This window comes from Rhamphochromis sp. 'chilingali', assembly GCF_963969265.1.
Source record: "Rhamphochromis sp. 'chilingali' genome assembly, chromosome: 10".
NCBI classification, from domain to species: Eukaryota; Metazoa; Chordata; class Actinopteri; order Cichliformes; family Cichlidae; genus Rhamphochromis; species Rhamphochromis sp. 'chilingali'.
This window is the reverse complement of record NC_137937.1, coordinates 22,135,889-22,155,796: the sequence shown is the minus strand read 5'-3', so window position 1 is coordinate 22,155,796 and position 19,908 is coordinate 22,135,889. Positions and strand designations below refer to the sequence as shown.

At 39.4% G+C, this 19,908-nt stretch overlaps 1 protein-coding gene across 4 annotated transcripts in view; it reads right to left on the bottom strand.

Moving 5' to 3' along the window:
- The window catches only part of vps13a (vacuolar protein sorting 13 homolog A), a 43,123-nt gene extending 29,310 nt beyond the window's left edge, over positions 1-13,813 (bottom strand). For 3 of the 4 annotated variants that reach the window (XM_080893471.1, XM_080893473.1, XM_080893472.1), the window contains exons 1-31: positions 13,639-13,812; positions 12,824-12,867; positions 12,683-12,725; positions 12,487-12,582; positions 12,107-12,208; positions 10,781-10,890; positions 10,519-10,578; positions 10,371-10,430; positions 9,976-10,056; positions 9,626-9,671; positions 9,105-9,232; positions 8,802-8,908; positions 8,471-8,642; positions 7,744-7,806; positions 5,479-5,611; positions 5,267-5,361; positions 4,975-5,117; positions 4,626-4,827; positions 4,419-4,533; positions 3,917-4,053; positions 3,689-3,821; positions 3,187-3,304; positions 2,700-2,844; positions 2,251-2,359; positions 1,976-2,151; positions 1,572-1,728; positions 1,356-1,435; positions 1,191-1,250; positions 780-978; positions 462-578; positions 186-289 (exon numbers count right to left, since the gene is read on the bottom strand). In XM_080893471.1, coding sequence (XP_080749597.1) covers positions 186-289; positions 462-578; positions 780-978; positions 1,191-1,250; positions 1,356-1,435; positions 1,572-1,728; positions 1,976-2,151; positions 2,251-2,359; positions 2,700-2,844; positions 3,187-3,304; positions 3,689-3,821; positions 3,917-4,053; positions 4,419-4,533; positions 4,626-4,827; positions 4,975-5,117; positions 5,267-5,361; positions 5,479-5,611; positions 7,744-7,806; positions 8,471-8,642; positions 8,802-8,908; positions 9,105-9,232; positions 9,626-9,671; positions 9,976-10,056; positions 10,371-10,430; positions 10,519-10,578; positions 10,781-10,890; positions 12,107-12,208; positions 12,487-12,582; positions 12,683-12,725; positions 12,824-12,867; positions 13,639-13,738 — 3,435 coding nt within the window. In that variant the 5' untranslated portion in view covers positions 13,739-13,812. Of the gene's footprint in view, positions 1-185; positions 290-461; positions 579-779; positions 979-1,190; positions 1,251-1,355; positions 1,436-1,571; positions 1,729-1,975; positions 2,152-2,250; positions 2,360-2,699; positions 2,845-3,186; positions 3,305-3,688; positions 3,822-3,916; positions 4,054-4,418; positions 4,534-4,625; positions 4,828-4,974; positions 5,118-5,266; positions 5,362-5,478; positions 5,612-7,743; positions 7,807-8,470; positions 8,643-8,801; positions 8,909-9,104; positions 9,233-9,625; positions 9,672-9,975; positions 10,057-10,370; positions 10,431-10,518; positions 10,579-10,780; positions 10,891-12,106; positions 12,209-12,486; positions 12,583-12,682; positions 12,726-12,823; positions 12,868-13,638 lie in introns of all 4 variants that reach the window. The other variant, XM_080893474.1, reaches the window with a different exon arrangement.
- Between the last annotated feature and the right edge of the window lie 6,095 nt (positions 13,814-19,908).

Below are 19,908 nucleotides of genomic sequence, written 5' to 3'. Positions count from 1 at the left end.
AAAAACAGAGTGGCACAGAAAAAGTTGTTATTCAGATTTGCCTGTGCCACATGATCAGCAAGTGACACAAAACAAAAACATAACAAATGAAGACCAGAAACATCAATGCGGGAAACAATGACCATTTCTTTTGTGTTTTTTTTTAAGTACAATGGTAAACATTCATAAGCACTAGCAGTCGGTACCTTTTTGTAAAAAGCTTCTTTGTTACAGTCCAGAATCACAATGTTCTTCAATTTGGCCGAAACCTCCATCCCCTTCTTCCTCATCAGGACCTCGGAAACCAGACCTAGACAATTACGAAAGCCCCAAGTTGTACAATGAATTGAAGATTTGACTAGAAAAAGTTCATTAGAAAACTCTATATACAGCAGAGTATAGCAGAAATAATAAACAATTAATAAATCCTATTGAAAGCACTGCCAGAGTACCTAGTACACAGAAAACTCTTTCTTTCATACCTTCAATACTGATCTCTGAGATCCTGGCCTTCTGTCCTCGAATGAAAACTTTAAGGCAGCGGAGATCAGTTTTGATATGCAGATTAACCACATCTGCAAATTTTGACCTTTTTGAAGCTGGGGGAAAAAGGTGAAGGACAAGAAATAAAGACATTACCTGTGAACAGCTGCAAAAAAAGGAAATGTATTTCCAGTGTAACATTTAACCTTTGATACTGCTCTGAAAATCTGTTTCATTAACTGTGAAATATCTGCTCTAGTAGTACAATGTTCTCATAAATGGTGAGACAATAACAGCGTGCAGATAATATCAGTTACGTTTTTTCTTGGTTACAGCAGTTTCCTCCTTTTTCTCTTCCTCCTTCTCTGCTTCAGCATCGTCTTCCTCAGGGATAGTGGGAAGCTCCTCCTGCTGTCCTTCCTTCTTATTAGATTCAGGAAGGAGCTTACTGAGGAAGTTCATGGTATTGAGGAGAGCCTCCGTATGGAGGTGAACATCCAGTGATGAAAAGGTCACCTGATGAAGAAAATTAACCTTTTTGTCTGAAATGATATTTTGATTCTTCTACCCATTATTAATAATTACTGTAGAAGAAACACTGCTGTTAACTGTGGCCTATTTCATCATCTCTCAGCATGCCCTAAATAACATCATGCTATAAATAACAAAATGGGAACATTAAGTAAATAAAATAAATATTATTGCTAGGTTATTAACATTTCCCTCACCTTGATGAGCTGCTCAGTGTTATTATATTGAGACTTGAAGTCGGGACCATTCTTGTCAGCCTAGAAAAATTCATCCAATCTTTAAAATTAAGGTGATTTTCCACAGTTTTAAAATATTTATAGAAAATATTCTGAAATGTTTTCACGTAACGTATCCCATATTACTTTGATATACTCCAGAGTGAGCAGGTCGACTTCTTTGTTGTCCAGTGTAGTGATCAGCTGTACTTGCTTGTCTTCAGAATCTGTGCAAGGAAAAAACAAAACATGCCTAATAAAAAATTAAGCAAAGACTGCCCTGATGATTTGCACATTTTTATTAGGATAACTGTAATCATCAAATGTTTAACAAAAATTAAGGCGTTGCTGGTATCTACTGACCCATGTATTCAGGACACTTGAGGCAGATCTCTCGCAAGTAGGTATTAGACGTCATGTCAAAGGTGCGCAGCTTCAGCTCAGTGCCCAGACCCTCTATATCTAAGTGGAGCACCGTAACCTCCATACTTCCAGACAAACGACAGAGCTGAACAGAAAACTGGACAAAGAAGACAGAGAGACGATGGAAAAATGGGAAAGATGATGATAAAGGTGGTCACAAAAATAAAAGGAGGTGGAGAAATTTAACTGAGGAATGCTAAAGAGAAAAGGCAGAGTTTGAATTTTCTTTTTATCTCACACAGAAATAACTAAAATGACTGATAACAAGGTTAAATAAAAATAATTCTTACAGAATTTAATAACTATGTTTAATTGTGCAGAAAGGGAAAAAAATATTTTTGTACCTCACTGATCTCAAATGTCATAAAGAAGTCAGTCATGTTCTTTTGTGCGTCTTCCTTGATGAGACTTTTTCTTTTGCTTGCATCGACATAGCGCAGCGGCATGGGATTGTCTGGAAAAAATGGTTTCTCCCCGATGGGAGAGCTGGGCGCATCATAGAACAGATCCTCCTCTGACCCTGGGATATAATTAAAAAATAAACACAATCTGTGGTAGGAATACACACAGGATTTTTAAAGATATTTAGCAGTAGGACCAAAACAAAACTGTGTCTTACCTAATGAGGTGATGCTGATGGTCTCACATGACTCAAAAATGAGAGAAGAGCGTTGATCAAAGTTCAGAGGTTTTCTGGGAGTGAGATGAGGGGTGAAAGACTGCCTAGGCTAAAAAAAAAAAGAAAATAAATAACAGTTGTATTAACAGTGTTAGTAATAAAATCTATCTTTACTTTTACTAGTCCGGCAATTCCACCTCAATATTCAACTATTTGTATATTCATTCAATGCAAAACCCTCAAGCCTTCAAATTTGAGATGTTTTTCTTTTGTTTGCTTGTTTTGCTTTTTTTTTTTTTTTTTTTTTTTAAATTGGGGAAAAAATGAACCATCTCAGCTGAGGCTTCCTTCTCATTCATAGCAGCGATCATCATAATTCAGTTCACCCAACTGTTGCCAAATTTTAGTGAAATCCAGAGAGGACCATCTCCATAACCCTCTGATCTTACCTTTGGAGTTGATGATGGAGCATTGCCACGTGTAGCAGGTTTGCTTTCAGGCAGCGGGATACTGTCCACCAGCTCCAGAACACTTCGAAGTTTTACATCAGAAATACGAAGAGACAACAGAGGAAGCTCTCCAGACATCTTATATCTATAAAACACATACACAAAGATGCAAACAAAACTTACAACCTGAAACTTAAGCTTACGTAATACTCTTAGCTCTGGTCCTTACAAGATAAATATTTTAAGTTGTGTATCTGAACCCGCACTATATTTATGAATATTTACTAGTGTTAGAATCCGTCTTCAATACTGCACTTTTTTTTCCTGTCTTTTCTCTTTTCTTTTTTTTACAGTGAAACTTTTCAGGGGGGAGGGGGGGAAAGAAAAGTATTAATTTCTCCAAAGAAAAGGGTTAAGAGTAAGTTCAGATTTTCGTACAAAGATTTCATTTAACCATCAGTTGACTGTCAACCAGAAACATACTTACTTTGGCATGCGGGAGTCTTTGTTGATCATTGCCCTGCTAAAAACCACCTTTAGATCCACTGGCTCTAGGATGTGGAGGGGTGACTGTTTCTGTTTGCGGGCCTTTTTCCAGTTACCATCTATCACATAAAGATAAAGTTTTATTATTATTTATTTTTACTGAGTCCAAACAGAGGCAGAGTAAAAACAAGAAATATGTCTGTTGGATCAATGTGTAAGTTTAGCAATATCCCTTCCAGGACACAATACCTGAAATCAATGGAATATTTTTTTGCTAAGACATAGTAAAGCCATTAGAGCTACAAGTGCCAATCACTTTCATAAAGACATTTCCTCAATGCTGTCTGTATGACTTTTTTTGCTGTGTAAAACCTATCAATACAAACAAAGCCTAAGCTTAGTGATTTTTAAACAGTAGTTAGAATAAAAACAACACCTCATCAATCAACATTATGTGTATCAGTCAAAAATGTGTTACAACTGTGTTGTGTATGTGTGTGTACCTGGTTTGCTATAAAGAAACTGTAGGCTTTCAAGTTGTACATCAAAGCTATCGTAAGCTCTGGACATGATGTCCTCAATGTTGCTGGAACTCACACACAGCTGAGGTAGATGTTTCCTGCTTTGACTGGACATCTGTAAAACCACAGAAACATGAAGGCATATATTGGTAAGTTACCTTGGATTTCCAGCCTGCTGTCAATCTTTATTCACATTTGACACTTCCCCACCTTGAAATGACCAAGATCCAACAGCAAGATGTTCTGAGTGCCATTGTAAAAACCGGTCTGTGGAATGATCACGTAGGAGGCCATCAAGTTCACCTTCAGGTCGAGAACCTTCTGTGTTTCAATCACATACAGTAAACCTGAAATATAAAATGTTAATAGGTTATCAATAGTAGTTTTGTCTCCAAAGGTGGGTGAATCTTATTGTTGTGGGATTCATAAAATTAACTAAATGTGTGGTTTTGTTTAATGAACCCTGAGATTCTATTAATTTAAGTAATGTTTAAATGGCAAATTCACCTAAAAGTTCTAATAAGGAGAAAACTTCAATAATGAAAAAAAAAACCTTGAAAAATCTTCCAAAGCCCTCAGGAAACAATCACTTTCAAGAACATAAACAGGAAGACTAAACAAGGAATGTAAACATTCGCCCATCAAAGACGTCCTTAGAGATCCTAGAAGATTAATCATGATAGCAGATATCTGCAGTTTATCTTAAACTCACCAGTGGCTGTGCGGTCTCTAAACTGCTCCAGTTTCATCAGGGTTGCATTCGTGAGCTCATCCAGCTGCATGTCATCAGGAGGCCTGAAGAACGCTGATATGCTGTTCACAGTTATCTACACAGACACACAGAGTCAAATATGTATATATGTACTGCTTTTGAGGGTTTTTATTTTTGCTGCTCATTCACACTCAGTGAACCACTCACAGCATCATAGATGATTTCCAAGGGTTGTGATTCTACGTGAAGCCGCTGGTTAGCGCTCTCGTCCAGGGGGTTGGTCTCAAACAGGATACAAAGCAGTGGGGTCCCTGCTCCTATGGCTGCCTTCCTTGATGAAAGGAGAATTGGTGGAGGTTGCTTATTGGTGAGGCCAGTGACCTCAAACAAAGTAAGCTTGGCTGTGATTCTGGGAAGAAAAGAAAAAAACAAAACAAACAACACACACACACACACACACACACACACACAAGCTAGTGTTATCAAGTATCTACCCTTGTGGAGAAAAAAGACCAGCTACAAAGTTGTTATTTTGTTTTAGAAGGCTGGAACAAACTTGATGGCTTGTGCTCCAGGTCTCTGTGTGAGTGTGGAGTATAGCTCTCCCACAGTCAGCCTGATGATCTCGTTTTTGTCCTTGTCATCATTAATTGACACGGACAGTTTCTCCATGTGGAAGTTGACCTTCATGTTCTCAAACTTAAAGATATGACACAAAGAGTATAAAGATAAAGTAACAGAATACTTGTTTTTTTTTACAATTGTAATATTTGCTTCTGTGCGACAGATAACCAAGTGGAAGTGTATTATTAGTAATTGAGGGGGTGTCGTGGGGGAAAGTGACTCACATCCTTTGGCAGGTTGGGATTAGCAGCAGTCTCGCTGTATCCAATGGCAGTGTAGAGTTTGGCTTTCTCAGCAGGGGTTAACAGCTCATCAAACCCTGACACAGAGATGGTAAGAAGAATAAATGGAACGGACATAGGAGGAGTAAAAAAGCTAATATTACAGGCTGTTACTACAAAGACATTCCACATGTACATGTCTATCTGTAACCTACCTCCAGTCTTAACTTCTTTTCTTTCTGTATCAGGCTGTGCCCCCCAGTTCCACATCCAGCTGATCCAACCCTGAGACTCTTCTTCCTCCATCTTCATCCCAGGACGGTAAATACGCAGGCCTGCTTTACTTGCCTAAAGAAGGAGACGAAACAAAATGTCAAATGCTTCCCCCTTTTCACTTTTCTGAGGAAAGATGGCAAGGAAAAAAACCTGACCAGCCCACAAATGATCTGTTAGCATCATTTATCCCTCAGATGGAGGCCCAACCCATTTTCTAAAAAAGATTATTAAGGTAGTCGGTCCTGACATTTTAACTATTTTTAATAGTAGTCTCAGTTCTGGAGTAGTACCAACTGGATACAAGCACGCTGTAGTGCAGCCAATAAACCGAACCTTGATTCTTCTGTTCTTGCTAATTTTAGACCTGTTTCCAAGCTTCCGTTTCTGTCAAAAATTCTAGAAAGGATTGTATTTGAGCAGCTCCAAACCTTTCTAAATAGTCATAATATTTTTGAGAAGTTCCAGTCAGGCTTCAAAACCCACCACAGCACAGAAACTGCCCTCCTAAAAATACTTAATGATATTTTATTAATCACTGACTCAGGAGACCCAGCTGTGCTCCTGCTCTTAGACTTAACTGCAGCCTTTGATACTGTTGACCACAGCATTCTGATCTCCCGTTTGGAGCAATGTGGTATCAAAGGTATCCCCTTGGAATGGTTTAGGTCGTACCTCTCCGAGAGGACTTTTTCCGTGAGCCTTGATGATTTTATTTCTTCCCCAGCTCCTTTTACTTGTGGTGTCCCGCAGGGTTCCGTATTAGGCCCAATTCTTTTTTCAATCTATATTTTGCCCCTAGGCCTGATCTTTAGGAAGCATAACATCTGCTTTCACTCTTATGCCGACGACACCCAGATTAATCTTCGGTTTAATAGAAACACCTCCACGCCCATGGAATCGCTAGTCAAATGTCTTGACGAAATTAAAACCTGAATGGCCTCAAATTTTCTTACCTTCAATGAGGATAAAACTGAGGTAATTATTTTTGGACCAAGCTGTAATTTCAATGCGCCAGATTTGGACTTATGTAACCTAACATGTGCTGTTAAAACGCATGTAAAAAACCTGGGGGTTTTCTTGGATAACAAACTTACATTTGAGAAACAAATTAATTCAGTTGTCCAGCAGTCCTTTTTTAAATTAAGGCTCCTATCCAAAGTGAGATCTTTTTTATCTTTTAAAAACTTGGAACGAGCAATTCATGCGTTTGTTTTATCTCAACTGGATTACTGCAATTCACTATATGTGGGTGTCAGTCAGTCCAGCTTGGCTCAGCTCCAACTTGTACAGAATGCTGCAACTCGCCTTTTGACTCGTGTGAAGAAACACCAACATATTACTCCGGTGCTTGCTTCCCTTCATTGGCTTCCAGTGCGTTTTAGAATTAAATTCAAAATCTTACTTTTGACTTATAAAGTGCTAAATGGCCAGGCACCGGACTATTTGTCTGACCTTTTGCAACTTTATACGCCCTCTAGAGCCCTTCGATCAAGTGATCATCTACTCCTTACCTTACATAAGTCTAGGATGGTTCAGAGGAGATCGGGCATTTGCGGTTGTGGCACCAAAAATGTGGAATGATCTACCTCTCCACATTAGAAAGGCCCCAACTGTTACTCTTTTTAAATCGCATCTTAAAACACATTTTTTTACTCTGGCTTTCGAAACTGTATGAGAGTTGCCAATTCTTTTATCCTAATTTTCTTTTAATTTTCTTACCTGTTGTTGTTGTTAATGTCATTGTTTAATTGTTATTTTGTACAGCACTTTGATCAACTCCCTGTTGTTATTAAATGTGCTTTATAAATAAATAAATGAAATGAAATATAAGAGAAATTGTGCAGAATATGTAAATTTACAGTTAACGGCACAGTGCTGCACCTTCTGGAACCATGGCAGCCTAATCCTCAACCCCCTACATTCCTTTGCTTACTGTATAATTATCGATTATGTGCCTAATTTGGCCTTTTGGCTTGCTGGAACAAACATACGCCAGCACCAAGTTGCTGAGAGGCACTGTACTGTGCATAGTTCCAATGAATCTCAAATTGTTGTCCTTTTTTATGGATTTGTGCAACAACTTGAGATCACAAGACAAAGCGCAAAATGTGATCCAGCCATTACAGTTTGATCAATTCATAAATCAGACACAAGGTGTCTAAGCTTATTGAAGTTCTCTCAGTTATGTGATACAAAAAGCTTACCTCCACTTCAGCCTGCTGTCTGGCCAAAGTGATGTTAAAAACATCCAAAGTCTTCTCGGGCTTCTAAGAATAAACACAAAAGAAATCGATTAGAGCTTTCACTAGATTCTATAATTACTACAGTTCTATTTTTGGGGAAATATGATACTAATAAAAATAGAGAAGAACTTGAGAACACATTTAATTTCAGATGTTAAATTCAATTATTTTCAAGTCTATCTCAAAAACTCAGCATCAAGCTCTATTGCACTTCAATCAGTCCCTGTAGGCTTGAATACTAGATATCTTTGTGAGCAATTATGGCTAGAAATATGACAGACATCACTTTAGAAAGCTACTGAGAAGTAATACTATTGTAATCAATTACTTCCATATTATATTAGCTTTACTTTTGACATAGGCCTTCAATTATGATCACTACAGTCAAGTAAAGCAACTTTCGCAAGCATTTGTCTTATAACAGTGACAACAGGTATGAAATGTATATTAAAACAGAATTACTGGTAATATTAGTATATCAAATTAAACTCAAAACTTTCACCTGTCTAAACTGTTTATATGCAGCAGGGAAATATAAAAAATTATAATAATTATAATAATTCAAATGTTTTAGTCTTAAGACAATAATGTGAAAACATAGACTAGAAAGGCAAACAGTCCCATAGTCTCTCTGTTTATTTCCTTTTTCCCTTTTCCCTCTCCCCTGTTCAGTTTAGTTCCACCCCACCTCTAAGTCTTTGAGAACCTCATCGCTGGGTTTCTTGCTGGTGATCTTTGTCTTGTAGAGCTCTCTGTAGCTTTTTACCATCTGCCGGTGTCGGCGAATGTGTTGCCATGACCACATGTGGAGACCTGGCTTCACATCTATCTCCAAGACGCCTGTGATCACATACTTCCACCTGGAAATCAGGGAATCAATGTAACAATTTGTAATACTAAGTGGACCGAATGTAATGTGGTAAATGACATGTACATATGGGATCCAGTTTTTGAAAAAAGATTACAGAAACACAGGACAGAGGAAATGATGTGATAAATATGTGACAGTGTCTTCTGACCATGTTTTGGCATTCTTGTGAACATGGACCTCGGGTCTGTACTTCCTGTATGGCAGATTACGTGACATCATATCCACTGAGCACAGCAGCTCCAAGATGCTAATGTACTGGAATAACAGGAAGTCAGCAATTACATCATCACAAAGTACTCTAGTGCAGTTATTATCTGACATTGTTTATGTAGTTTATCCTTAACAACCCTCTTTAGCTCTCTCTTTCTTATAATATTCTATTTTAATGAAACTTTAACACATACAAGTTTAAACATCTCTATCACACACACACACACACACACACACACACCTGGGCTTTGTTGAGTTCAATTGCCACCTCTCTGAGATTGACCATCAGGTCCACTTTAGGGGAGGAGAAATCCACATCTGACCTGGGATTCATCCGCAGTTTTGCATCAGCTGAAATGGGGCGAAAAACTGTGGAACAGCAAAAGGAATTAAGATGATTTAAGAATTGCAAATGTGAGCATTAAGATGGATTCACTACCTTTTGTGCTGCACATTGCAAATTTGCATCTATCTATAAAGAACTTAAAAAACTTTACCAATGTTGTCAGTTCAAAAATATGTAAGCTGTTGCCTTAAAGTGAAACTGAAAACAAAATCTGTTGAGATGTGCTGAAAATCTGGTCTCGTGACTCAGTGGTGGTGAATCAAACTCTGTGAATCACCCGGGGGGGGGGGGGGTTTGGTGCTGCAGTGGCATTGCATATCATCACAAATCATTTCTTCATCACTTTCTGTCTGCAAAATTTTTCATAGACATTATGTAATGTGCTTTGAACTTAGTTCCACAAGAATGACACTCACTGAAGTCGTGAGAGGAGTGGACGTCCATGCTGCTCTGGAGATGTTGCTGTAAGAACGCAGAGGAAGTGAAGATTTATTTACATACTGTTTTTTTGCTTTGCTAATTTCTTGGCCTCCTAACATATTTGATTTCTTTTTTGTTTTGATTTAACTATAATGTATGGAAGAAACCCACTACTATATCATGTGTATGACATAGTGCTAAATGAAACACCTTTACATAACTCCTGTGTAACCGAAGATCTGTGCCCTGTGTGATCACAACATAACACTAGCATTGTGTCTTCCAGGAAAATAGGAGATGGCTAATTCCAAGTACATATTAATACGTTAATAATACAGTGACTCACCAGGGCCCGATCTGAAGTGTGACTGGAGAAAAGTACTGAGTTAACATTCCAGTAGGCAAACAGGTTATCTAGTTGTACCAGCTGAGAAAACAAGAAAGATAAAGCAATTAGTGATGAAGCTGTTTGCGATTACAAGAAAAAAAGCTGACAGTGTTTGACAAGGACTTCTTAAAGTTTTGCTTATGCTCCAAAATTATGAGGAAATAACACTGCTGAAAGAAAAATCAATGAAGTTTTCCAAGAGTTAGTCTTTAACTTCAGAAAACTACTTTAAAGCCAAAAACAAATGCTACTAAACGTGTATGTGGTATTTTTTATTAAAAACACCTACCTACCTTCCATACCACCTGTACAGTGGTGGTAAACAAGGTCGATAACATGGTTGGATTTCTTACCTTGAAGAAAAACTTGGACTTCTCATCTAAAAGACTGGGTCTCCACTTCGCGTCAGCTGTCTGTACGGTCAAACAAGCAGTGAGGTTCATTAAAAGCTTAATATCTAAATGTAAAATAGCATATAATTTGACAGGAAAGACACATCACCTGAAGGCTGAGGTTTTTCAGTGACACTCCAAATGACAAAGGGCAGTTTGGATTTGTTACCTGTCATTAACAAAAAAAAGGAGGAAAATAAAGAGCTAAGCCTTATGGTGTGGTTAAGACAAAAAATAAAATAAAATCAGTTCTTCTATTGTAAAGTGCTCTAGAAACAGTGTTTAGTTCATTTAAAGTGGAAACATGTATAAACTTGAAGGACCATAGATAAAATTGTACATTATTATGGTAACTCAGCTTGAATACTCACATGATCTTCATAGCGCACGTGGATGTTAGAGATCTTGACTTGCAGGTTTTTAATGACCTGAGTGACAAGCTTTTCCGTAAAAGTGTCCTGTTTCTCAAGCTTGGGATTCTCTGTAAAATGCAAACGATTTAGGTTTTGAGGCTCCAGCAGGTCCCAAAAATTCCTGAAGATTTTCTCTAAAGGACCTTCGATACACATTCACTGTGTATTTCTGTATAATTGGAATGACATTCAGCTGGCCTTAGCTCTCATGACTGCCTGATGAACTTTACAGATAACTAAATTTTACTTTCAATATTTTAATGATTATTTCTGACCTTTCCTTTTTTAGCATGTACGCAAATATTAGCTTACATAAGAATGTCAGTGAATCACATTGCTGTTAATAAAGCTGCATCTCAAAACGTTTTAAAAAAGAAAAAAAAATAGTACACATTTTTATTTAAATTTAGAAATACAATACAAACCTACACTGTATTTTCACCTACATGCTGTAAATGGCAAATTTACAGCAGAAATTAAGATACAACACTTTTCACCTTGAAAGAGGACATAGTGTTATAAAAAGAATAGCTTGTAGATAGGCAGATACTTGTGGTGAGGAGTTTACACACTCATCATAGGCATGGAATGAATGCCATTTCTTTTTAAACTCATCAAATATGTATGTTGTACAAATCTGGAAAAATACCAGTTCAAAGACATAATTAAGAGCCCAAATATACCCTGATATTCATGTCCAAGATGAGTGGTCAATTATTAAGTCAATTATCAAGGATAGATTTTTTCTAGCTAATGGCAAATGTATATTGTTGAAATGACAAAACCAGGCTGTCCCAAAATACAGCAACACAGCAGTCTACCACTACAAGGAAAGACAACTGCTGAAGTGGTGTGATACTCAAGTGCTAAACCACACATAACAGAAAAAGGGTGAAAAACGCTGGCTGCACAGGAACTCGCAGCCATACAAACCATGACCATATGACATTAAATCTGTGTGTGTGACTATACGACATATTTTATAAATTTTGATATTGCTTGTTTGTCTATGCAAAGTCAACACCAAATGTTCTACTGCCCACTGGCTCACGCACTGGAGCGCATGACTTATGTTTACACAGCCAGAGAGCAGCAGATGAGAGCCAACAGGAAATATCAACATTTGGAGTTTTTTCTCTAAGAACCTGTTGACCATGACAAAGGCTGTTTTCATACAAAACCTACAGGAAACACTGCCATACAAACAGATACACACTGAGGAGCTTTTCTATAGTAACGTGTTTACAAAAAACCTTAAAAAATAAAATAAAGATGCACCCTGACCTTGCTCAGCAGCCTTCAGCTTTGTCTGCTCTATCCGCTGTAGTTCCCTCTGGCGAGCCTCCTGAAACTGCTTCTCCTCCTTTTCTGCATCATACTTTATGCCTGAAAGAAATAGCACCAGAAAAAATGTGCATCTTTCTGTATTATTATATTTGATAAATACTTTTACTTTAATAGAATTAAATTATTTTAATGTATTTTTGAATCTTTAAAACATATTAACACAAGTGGCTTACTCAGCTTACCAAAGGTGTCCAACAATATTCAGCTACTGTGTGTCTACTAAATGTGGTTTTTCATTCATTTTATACACTGCAATGCCTACTGTGAATACTTGGATCAAATTTGTTTATTTTGATGCACATATTAAATCATCTTACTTGCTGTGGGAACTATAAGCAGGTAGACACCATCCAACGTGGCCTCCACGGATTGTGTGTATAGGTTCTTCCATGGTATCTTCAGTTGGAGACGCCCTAATCACAAAAACACCCAAGTAAGAAAAGGTTCTTCTGTACAAAGGTACTAAACTAAACAATTATGGTCAGTATGAGCCAGAGTAAGAGTAAGTCTTACCTATATGACCAGCCTTCACTTTAAAAGGAATATCAAGTTGGCTCTGCAACAAAGCACAATGAATAATAAATAAACACATATCTGTGAATGCCAGGATGTAATAACTAATGCTGTTTACTCACACACTTAACTGCAACTTACCAAGGCATTTTCCTTTATTTCAAGATTATTAAGCACAGCATCACCTAGAGGGCCAGGAAAACGTTGTTACTATGGTAACAGCATTATGGCTTACCATTTGGGTAAAGTGTAGCTCATATAGAAACTCAATCTAATTAAAGAGGTTTCAGGACTTTTGACTTAATGCAACTCGCACCATAGAGCTCCAATAATTCAAATCAATCGTAACACATTATTCATAGACATACTACTCATGTAAAACAGTCTATGAAAGACAACTCGTTTTTATACATTTGTTGATTAGAGAAGCTGGTATTAAGATAAAGTTTGGTAAAACAAAGTACTTAATGGTTTGACTTAGTTACTAGTTTTAAAAATTGATCCAGGTTCAGCGGCTAAAGCCAATTTTCAAATACTCATATTTGTGTACAGTGCCAAAGATTTCTTGGAACGAGTGGGTACTTAGTATGAAGCACAGTACCGAGTCATAACCTGGCTGTGTAAAAGGGTGTGACCTCGAAATGCATGATTCCCAGACGCTCGTATGCATGCAGTGCTCAAACAGACTTGCGGGAGCAAATAAGATAATAAAAAAAAAAGATGACTGGAACAGTCGGAAATAACGCTGTGTTTCAATATATCTCGATGTCAACATTTGACTGCACTGTCTCGTTCACGGTGAACAGTTTAAACTGGTTTGGGGACGCGTAAAGTGACACTAACAGCTTCCTCAGCTGTTAGTGTCATACGCCTGGTGGCTAGCGTACGTTAGCATTTAGCTAGCTAGCTTAGAGAGCGAGCTAACCAAGTAAAATGACAAACACAAGTTCAGTTACCTCCCCATATGCCGAGCTTTAGCTGCGAGCTGTCAAGGTTGACAACGTAGTCCCCTAAAAATCGGTTGAGGACATCTACAACCACGCTTTCGAAGACCATTGTGGCGTTTCTCTCATCTGCCTATCACCATGTTTACATCCCGACGAGGACTCGTTCAGGTTCAGCGTCAGATTAGGACGTCTTCCGGGGGTGGGCGGTGCTTGACGTCACCTGTAACAGCTACTTCAGGAAACAGTACTAAGAAATGTCAAAGCCGTTATTTAATGGGATAATAATAAACTACACCCATACTTGGGAAATTGGCTATGAGTAGCGTAGTCACTGCCCTGAGCTGCACAGCACAGTTGTCTTACACCTAGAAGGTCCTGGAGTCTGAATCCAACCCTTGCTGGGGCCTTTCCATGGGATGCTTAGAGGTTTTTTCCAGGTATTTAGGCTTCCTTACACAATTCAAAGACATACACGGGATGAGGTTAATGCGTGTGCCTGAAATGGTTCTAATAAGTGTAAATGTGAGTGTAAATGGTTGTCTGTCTGTGTTAGCCTTGAAACAAAGTAGCAACCTGTGTAGGGTTTACCACTTGCAACCCTGATTTGGATAAGCGCAAGACAGTGGATGAATGGAAGGATGGATTACATCACACCCATTACATCTTCTTGCCTACGTTCTGCTACACAGACAGACTCCTCTACAAGAACAAAGCACCTAGCTCTAAAATTAACCTGTTAACCTGACCTAGGCACATCAGAGGATCATCCCAGCACACCAGAATAATTACATATAATGTCATTATTTTGATAATTGAAAAGTTTAAATGTGTCCAAACTCCTCTGTGCTTATACAACTATAATACCATTACCTTAGTTGTGTAGTCATGATAGTAGTGTGTTTAAAAGCATTAAAATCCACCGAAACATATATGCTAGATTTTAAGAAAGAGTGTCAGTGTGATATTTTGAAACGCTATGTCATAAGCCTGAAATTCCCTGGCTTCCTCAAAATGGTTCACTTATCTCACAGTCTCGCTGACTCCAACATGCAACAAAGTCTAATGCTGTTTCATGTAGGTGTTGTTGAGCTTTTGGATAAAACTGATATCACTCCAAATGAAGGCTTGCAATAACGTTTAGTTGCTATTATATGAGCTCAGGCAACTGCTGCTTCAGTCTTTATGGCTGTTTTTGAAATTATGGATCATGAGTTTCACAGTATTAACTTGTATTGAGTAATTTCAATAGATATTAACAAACAACCTTTATTTGTCACATACACAATCATACAGAGTACAACATGTAGTGAAATGCTTGTGTCCGCGCTGCAGACAGGCTGCAGACGTGCCACTCCAGGGCTTGGTTTTAGCATGGGGGATCTAGCCATACTACTCATGTTACTGGATACAAGAACTTGCGACTCCCACTGCAAAGGTGTGTAGTCTTACCACTACACTATCCAGCTCCCACACATATTGTTATGGTTTTGAGTGGTTCTGGACTTTATGATGTACTCTTGAGTATCAGAGGTGTATTATATTCGGGTTCTATATGTAAATCTTTGTTTACGGTATTTCCTAGTGCTTCTGAGTTTTATTGTCTATGTTTCTTAGATTTTAGTCTTTCTTTAGATTCTGCTAGCCCACTAGATTCTGTGATACATATACGTTCCCCCAGTCGTGTCCTCGTATCTGTCAACTCTGTCTGTGCTCTGTCTCTGTGGTTGTCTGGTCTCCCCATTTAGTTGTGTCAAGTTATTCTTGTCTCCCCTGGTCAGTCATGTTTCTGTGTCTGTTTAGCCTTTTGTCTGTATCAAGCTCACATGTCCGTGTCTCTGCCTCAGCGTTATGTTTCCTGTTCTGAATGGTAAATGGTAAATAGCCTGTATTTATATTGCGGTTTACTAGTCCTTAAGGACCCCAAAGCGCTTTACATATCCAGTCATCCACCCATTCACACACTGGTGATGGCAAGCTACATTGTAGCCATAGCCACCCTGGGGCGCACTGACAGAGGCGAGGCTGGCGCCACCGGGCCCTCTGACCACCACCAGTAGGCAACGGGTGAAGTGTCTTGCCCAAGGACACAACGACCGAGACTGTCCAAGCCGGGGCTCGAACCGGCAACCTTCCGATTACAAGGCGAACTCCCAACTCTTGAGCCACGATCGCCATGATGCCCACGATGTCTCTCATCTTGTGTGCATTATGTTGAGTTTTGCTTCCTGCTGTCTCAGTCAGTTTCTGTTTGGCTCTGTTCCCCATGTGTCTCCGCTGTGTCTCGTTACCTCATTATTTAATATCTACATTTTCCCATCTTGCTGTGTGCTCTCTTGTTATGTGTTTCCTTGTAGCCAGACTTTCCTAGTTCCTTTAGTTTTATATTTTGTATCATTCACGCTCGTAAGATTATAGAAGTAAATCTGACTTTTTAAGTTAAGTTTCCACGTTTCTAAGTTCTTTTTTTAAGGTCAAGGGTCATATTTTTTTGGCTTTACGAATGTGAAATTGTAATAAATGAATAAAAGAAATCACTTTTGGAATCAAATTGAATCACTTAACTGATTTATTCAGGTAATTTAATTGTGTCAGCAGAAGAAACATTAGTACGAGGAAGACTGGGACTGAGACTGGTTTTATGTGGTCTGATTTGTATCCTCTAAGATTTCTAACTGCTGAGTTCAAAGTTCTGGGCACAAGTCATATTTACAAACCTCTACAGTTCAGACTTCATCACTCAGTACAGTGTTTAATATAAATGGCATAACAGGGCCGTACAATAGAGTAGCATGACAGAGATAAACAGAAGAGAGCGTATTTGGATATGGTTCAGCAGAGAAACAGAAGAGCTGACAGTTTTATGCTGAACATTACCAAACAGCTGCCTATTTGTACATCTTAAACAGCAACATTAACATTCAGTGCAGGCACATATTGTGACCATCTGATGAAAGTACAGTAAGTGTGCTCTAAACTCAAAGCTCTGCTGAGAGAAATATCTGCTTAACAGCTAAATGCCTTACTATGCTCAAGAGCTCATTGCTAACTAACATATTTGCTCACTGGTTGTCTCCCTTTTCAACATTTTCCTTTTTACACATTTTAATAGGTTTTTGGGGTTTTTTGGGGTTTTTTTTGCCTGTCCCGTTTGGATCTTTAGCCATCAGAATTGTTGTCTGAAGGCCAAGAAAGATGCCAAGTGGATTTACTTTACCAAGTGGATCATCATGGCCTTGCCATATTGGTCCATTTGATTGACCTTTATTATAATTATGTATTTATTTTATTTTCAATTTTTAAAGATGGGACAGACATGACTGGGGAATAGGACAGGGAGAAAGAATGAAAGAAAGAGAGGGAGCGAAAGAAAAATAGAGGGGAGAAGAGATGGTGAGAAAGGGGGGAAGAAAAAACAAACAAACAAAACACCTGGATCACCTGTATGAAGATAAAAAAAAAACAGAAGATAAAACAAACAACAAAGAGCAACATAATAAAACCAACACCATCACAATAAACTAGCTAACAGTAGATAAATTCAAATTCAAATTCAAATTTTATTTGTCACGTACACAGTCATACACAGTACGATATGTAGTGAAATGCTTGGACAACTGCTCGTGACCTAAAGAAAACAAAAAAGGAAAAGGCTATGAATAAGATAGGAAATAAATATGAAAAATTAAAAAGGGGTAAATTTAACTAAGAAGGAATAAAATATAAATTAAGGTTAAAAATGAAATAACTGTACAACACAAATTAGAATGAAGGGTAAATTTAACTGGGAAGGAATAAGATAAAATATATAAATTAAAGTTGAAAATAAAATAACTGTACAACAAAATACACAATATAGAACTATATAGAATGTATGAAGAAATCTAAATCTAAATAAATATATACACAATAACAGCAGCTGTACAAGTATTAACCGGAAATTAAGAATATAGTGACCAGTGTTGTGCAAAAAAACAATGTGTGCAAAAACAATGTCCAGAATGTCCAGTGTGTGTAAGAACTGTATGTGTGGGTCAGTACTGTGTGGTGGTGTGATTGAGAGACCGTATCGCCTGCGGGAAGAAGCTCCTCCTCAGTCTCTCTGTGTTGGTCTTCAGGGAGCGGAATCGCTTTCCTGACCTCAGCAGAGAGAACAGTCTGTTGTTGGGATGGCTGAGGTCCTTCACGATCTTCCTGGCCTTGGTCCGGCACCGCCTGCTGTAGATTGAGTGCAGGTCAGGGAGCTCGGTGCGGATGGTGCGCTCAGCTGACCGCACAACCCTCTGTAGAGCTCGTCTGTCCTGCATGGTGCTGTTCCCGAACCAGGTTAAGATGTTTCCCGTCAGGATGCTCTCTATGGTGCAGGAGTAAAAGTTCCTGAGCACCTTGGAGGGCAGTTGGAAGTCTCTCAAGCGTCTGAGGTGGTAGAGACGCTGTCGGGCCTTTTTCACCACGGTGTTGATGTGACAGGACCATGACAGGTCCTGCGTGATGTGAACTCCGAGGTATTTGAAGCTGTCCACTCTCTCCACTGGGCACACGTTGATGACAGGGGTCTGGTAGTTCCTCTCCTGCTTAGTGCTGAAGTCCACTATCAGCTCCTTTGTCTTACTGACGTTTAGAAGGAGGTTGTTCCTCTGGCACCAGTTCTCCAGATTCCTAATCTCCTTCAGGTAGGCCGTCTCGTTGTTATCAGAGATCAGGCCCACCACGACGGTGTCGTCAGCAAACTTGATGATGGTGGTGGAGCTGGTAGTGGCCACACAGTCATATGTGTACAAAGAGTACAGCAGGGGGCTCAGAACACACCCCTGGGGGGCGCCAGTGCTGAGAGTGGTGGAGGCTGAGACATGTCCGCCCATCCTTACTGCCTGTGGTCTGCCAGTTAGGAAGTTGGAGATCCACAGACACATAGATGAGCTGAGTCCCAGATGCTCCAGCTTGGTGGTGAGTGTGGAGGGAATTATGGTATTAAATGCAGAGCTGTAGTCTATGAAGAGCATTTTAACATAATTCCCCCTTCTAGTGTCCAAGTGAGTGAGTGATGTGTGGAGGAGATGAGAGATGGCATCGTCTGTGGAACGATTTGGACGGTAAGCGAACTGTAGTGGGTCCAGTGTGTCTGGTAGTGAAGAAATGATGAAGTCTCTGACCAGGCGTTCAAAGCACTTCATCACTACTGAGGTGAGGGCTACAGGGCGATAGTCATTGAGAGAAGCAGGGTGGGGTTTCTTCGGGACAGGAACAATGATGGACTCTTTGAAGCATGTGGGGATCACCGACTGAGATAAAGAGATGTTGAATATCTCAGTGAACACAGGAGCTAGCTGGTATGCGCAGTCTCTTAGGATACGACCTGGGATGCCGTCTGGTCCTGCTGCTTTCCTGGTGTTCACTCTTTTGAAGGCTCTCCTTACTTCATGCTCGGAGATGACGAGCACGTTTCCGGTGCTGGCAGTATCTTCCTGTCTGCAGCCGTTAGCGCCGCTAACACTAGCATTGTTGGAGACCTTAGCTGCAGCCTCGAAGCGAGCATAGAAAGTGTTCAGCTCGTCTGCCAGAGTCACGGCCGCGTTCGTCATACCGGTTGTTGGTGCTTTATAGTCCGTTATTGTCCTTAGTCCACGCCACAGGCTCCTAGAGTCACTCTGTTGGAGTTGTGACTCTAGTTTCCTCCCGTAGCGCTGCTTCGCCTCTTTCACCGCCCTCCGCACGTTATATGACGCGGCTTTGTACGGGTCCATGTCCCCCGTCATGAGTCCCGTGTTGTAGGCAGCGGTGCGGGATCTCAGAGCGTCGCGGATGGTTTTATCCACCCACGGCTTCTGGTTGGGAAACGTTGTGATAGACAGTAGATACTAAATATTACATGTTACTGTTTTTTTTTGTTTTTTAATTTCACCTGTTGAGAATTAAAAAAGAAAACAAGCAGAAGAAAACGAGAGCAATAGAATAAACAACATCACGATGATATATGGGAATATAACAGTAAATACTAAATATTAAACATTATTGCACTGCACGTTGGATCGACAGCGCACAGTGTGCTTTGAGGTAGGAGCCAAAAAGGGTGTCGTTTGTGTGTGTGAGCACCCGTGTGTACACCTGTGAGCATGAACGCGCTTGTTTTTAAAAGGTTCCTTCATGTAATGATCTGCTAGAGGGCGTGGGGGGGCCACAGCCCGGTCCTCCAGGGCATGAAGCAGGTATGGAGGAGATCAACATTTTAATAGTTTTAAGACATCATAATTTTATCACATGTAATATACAACACATGCAGTT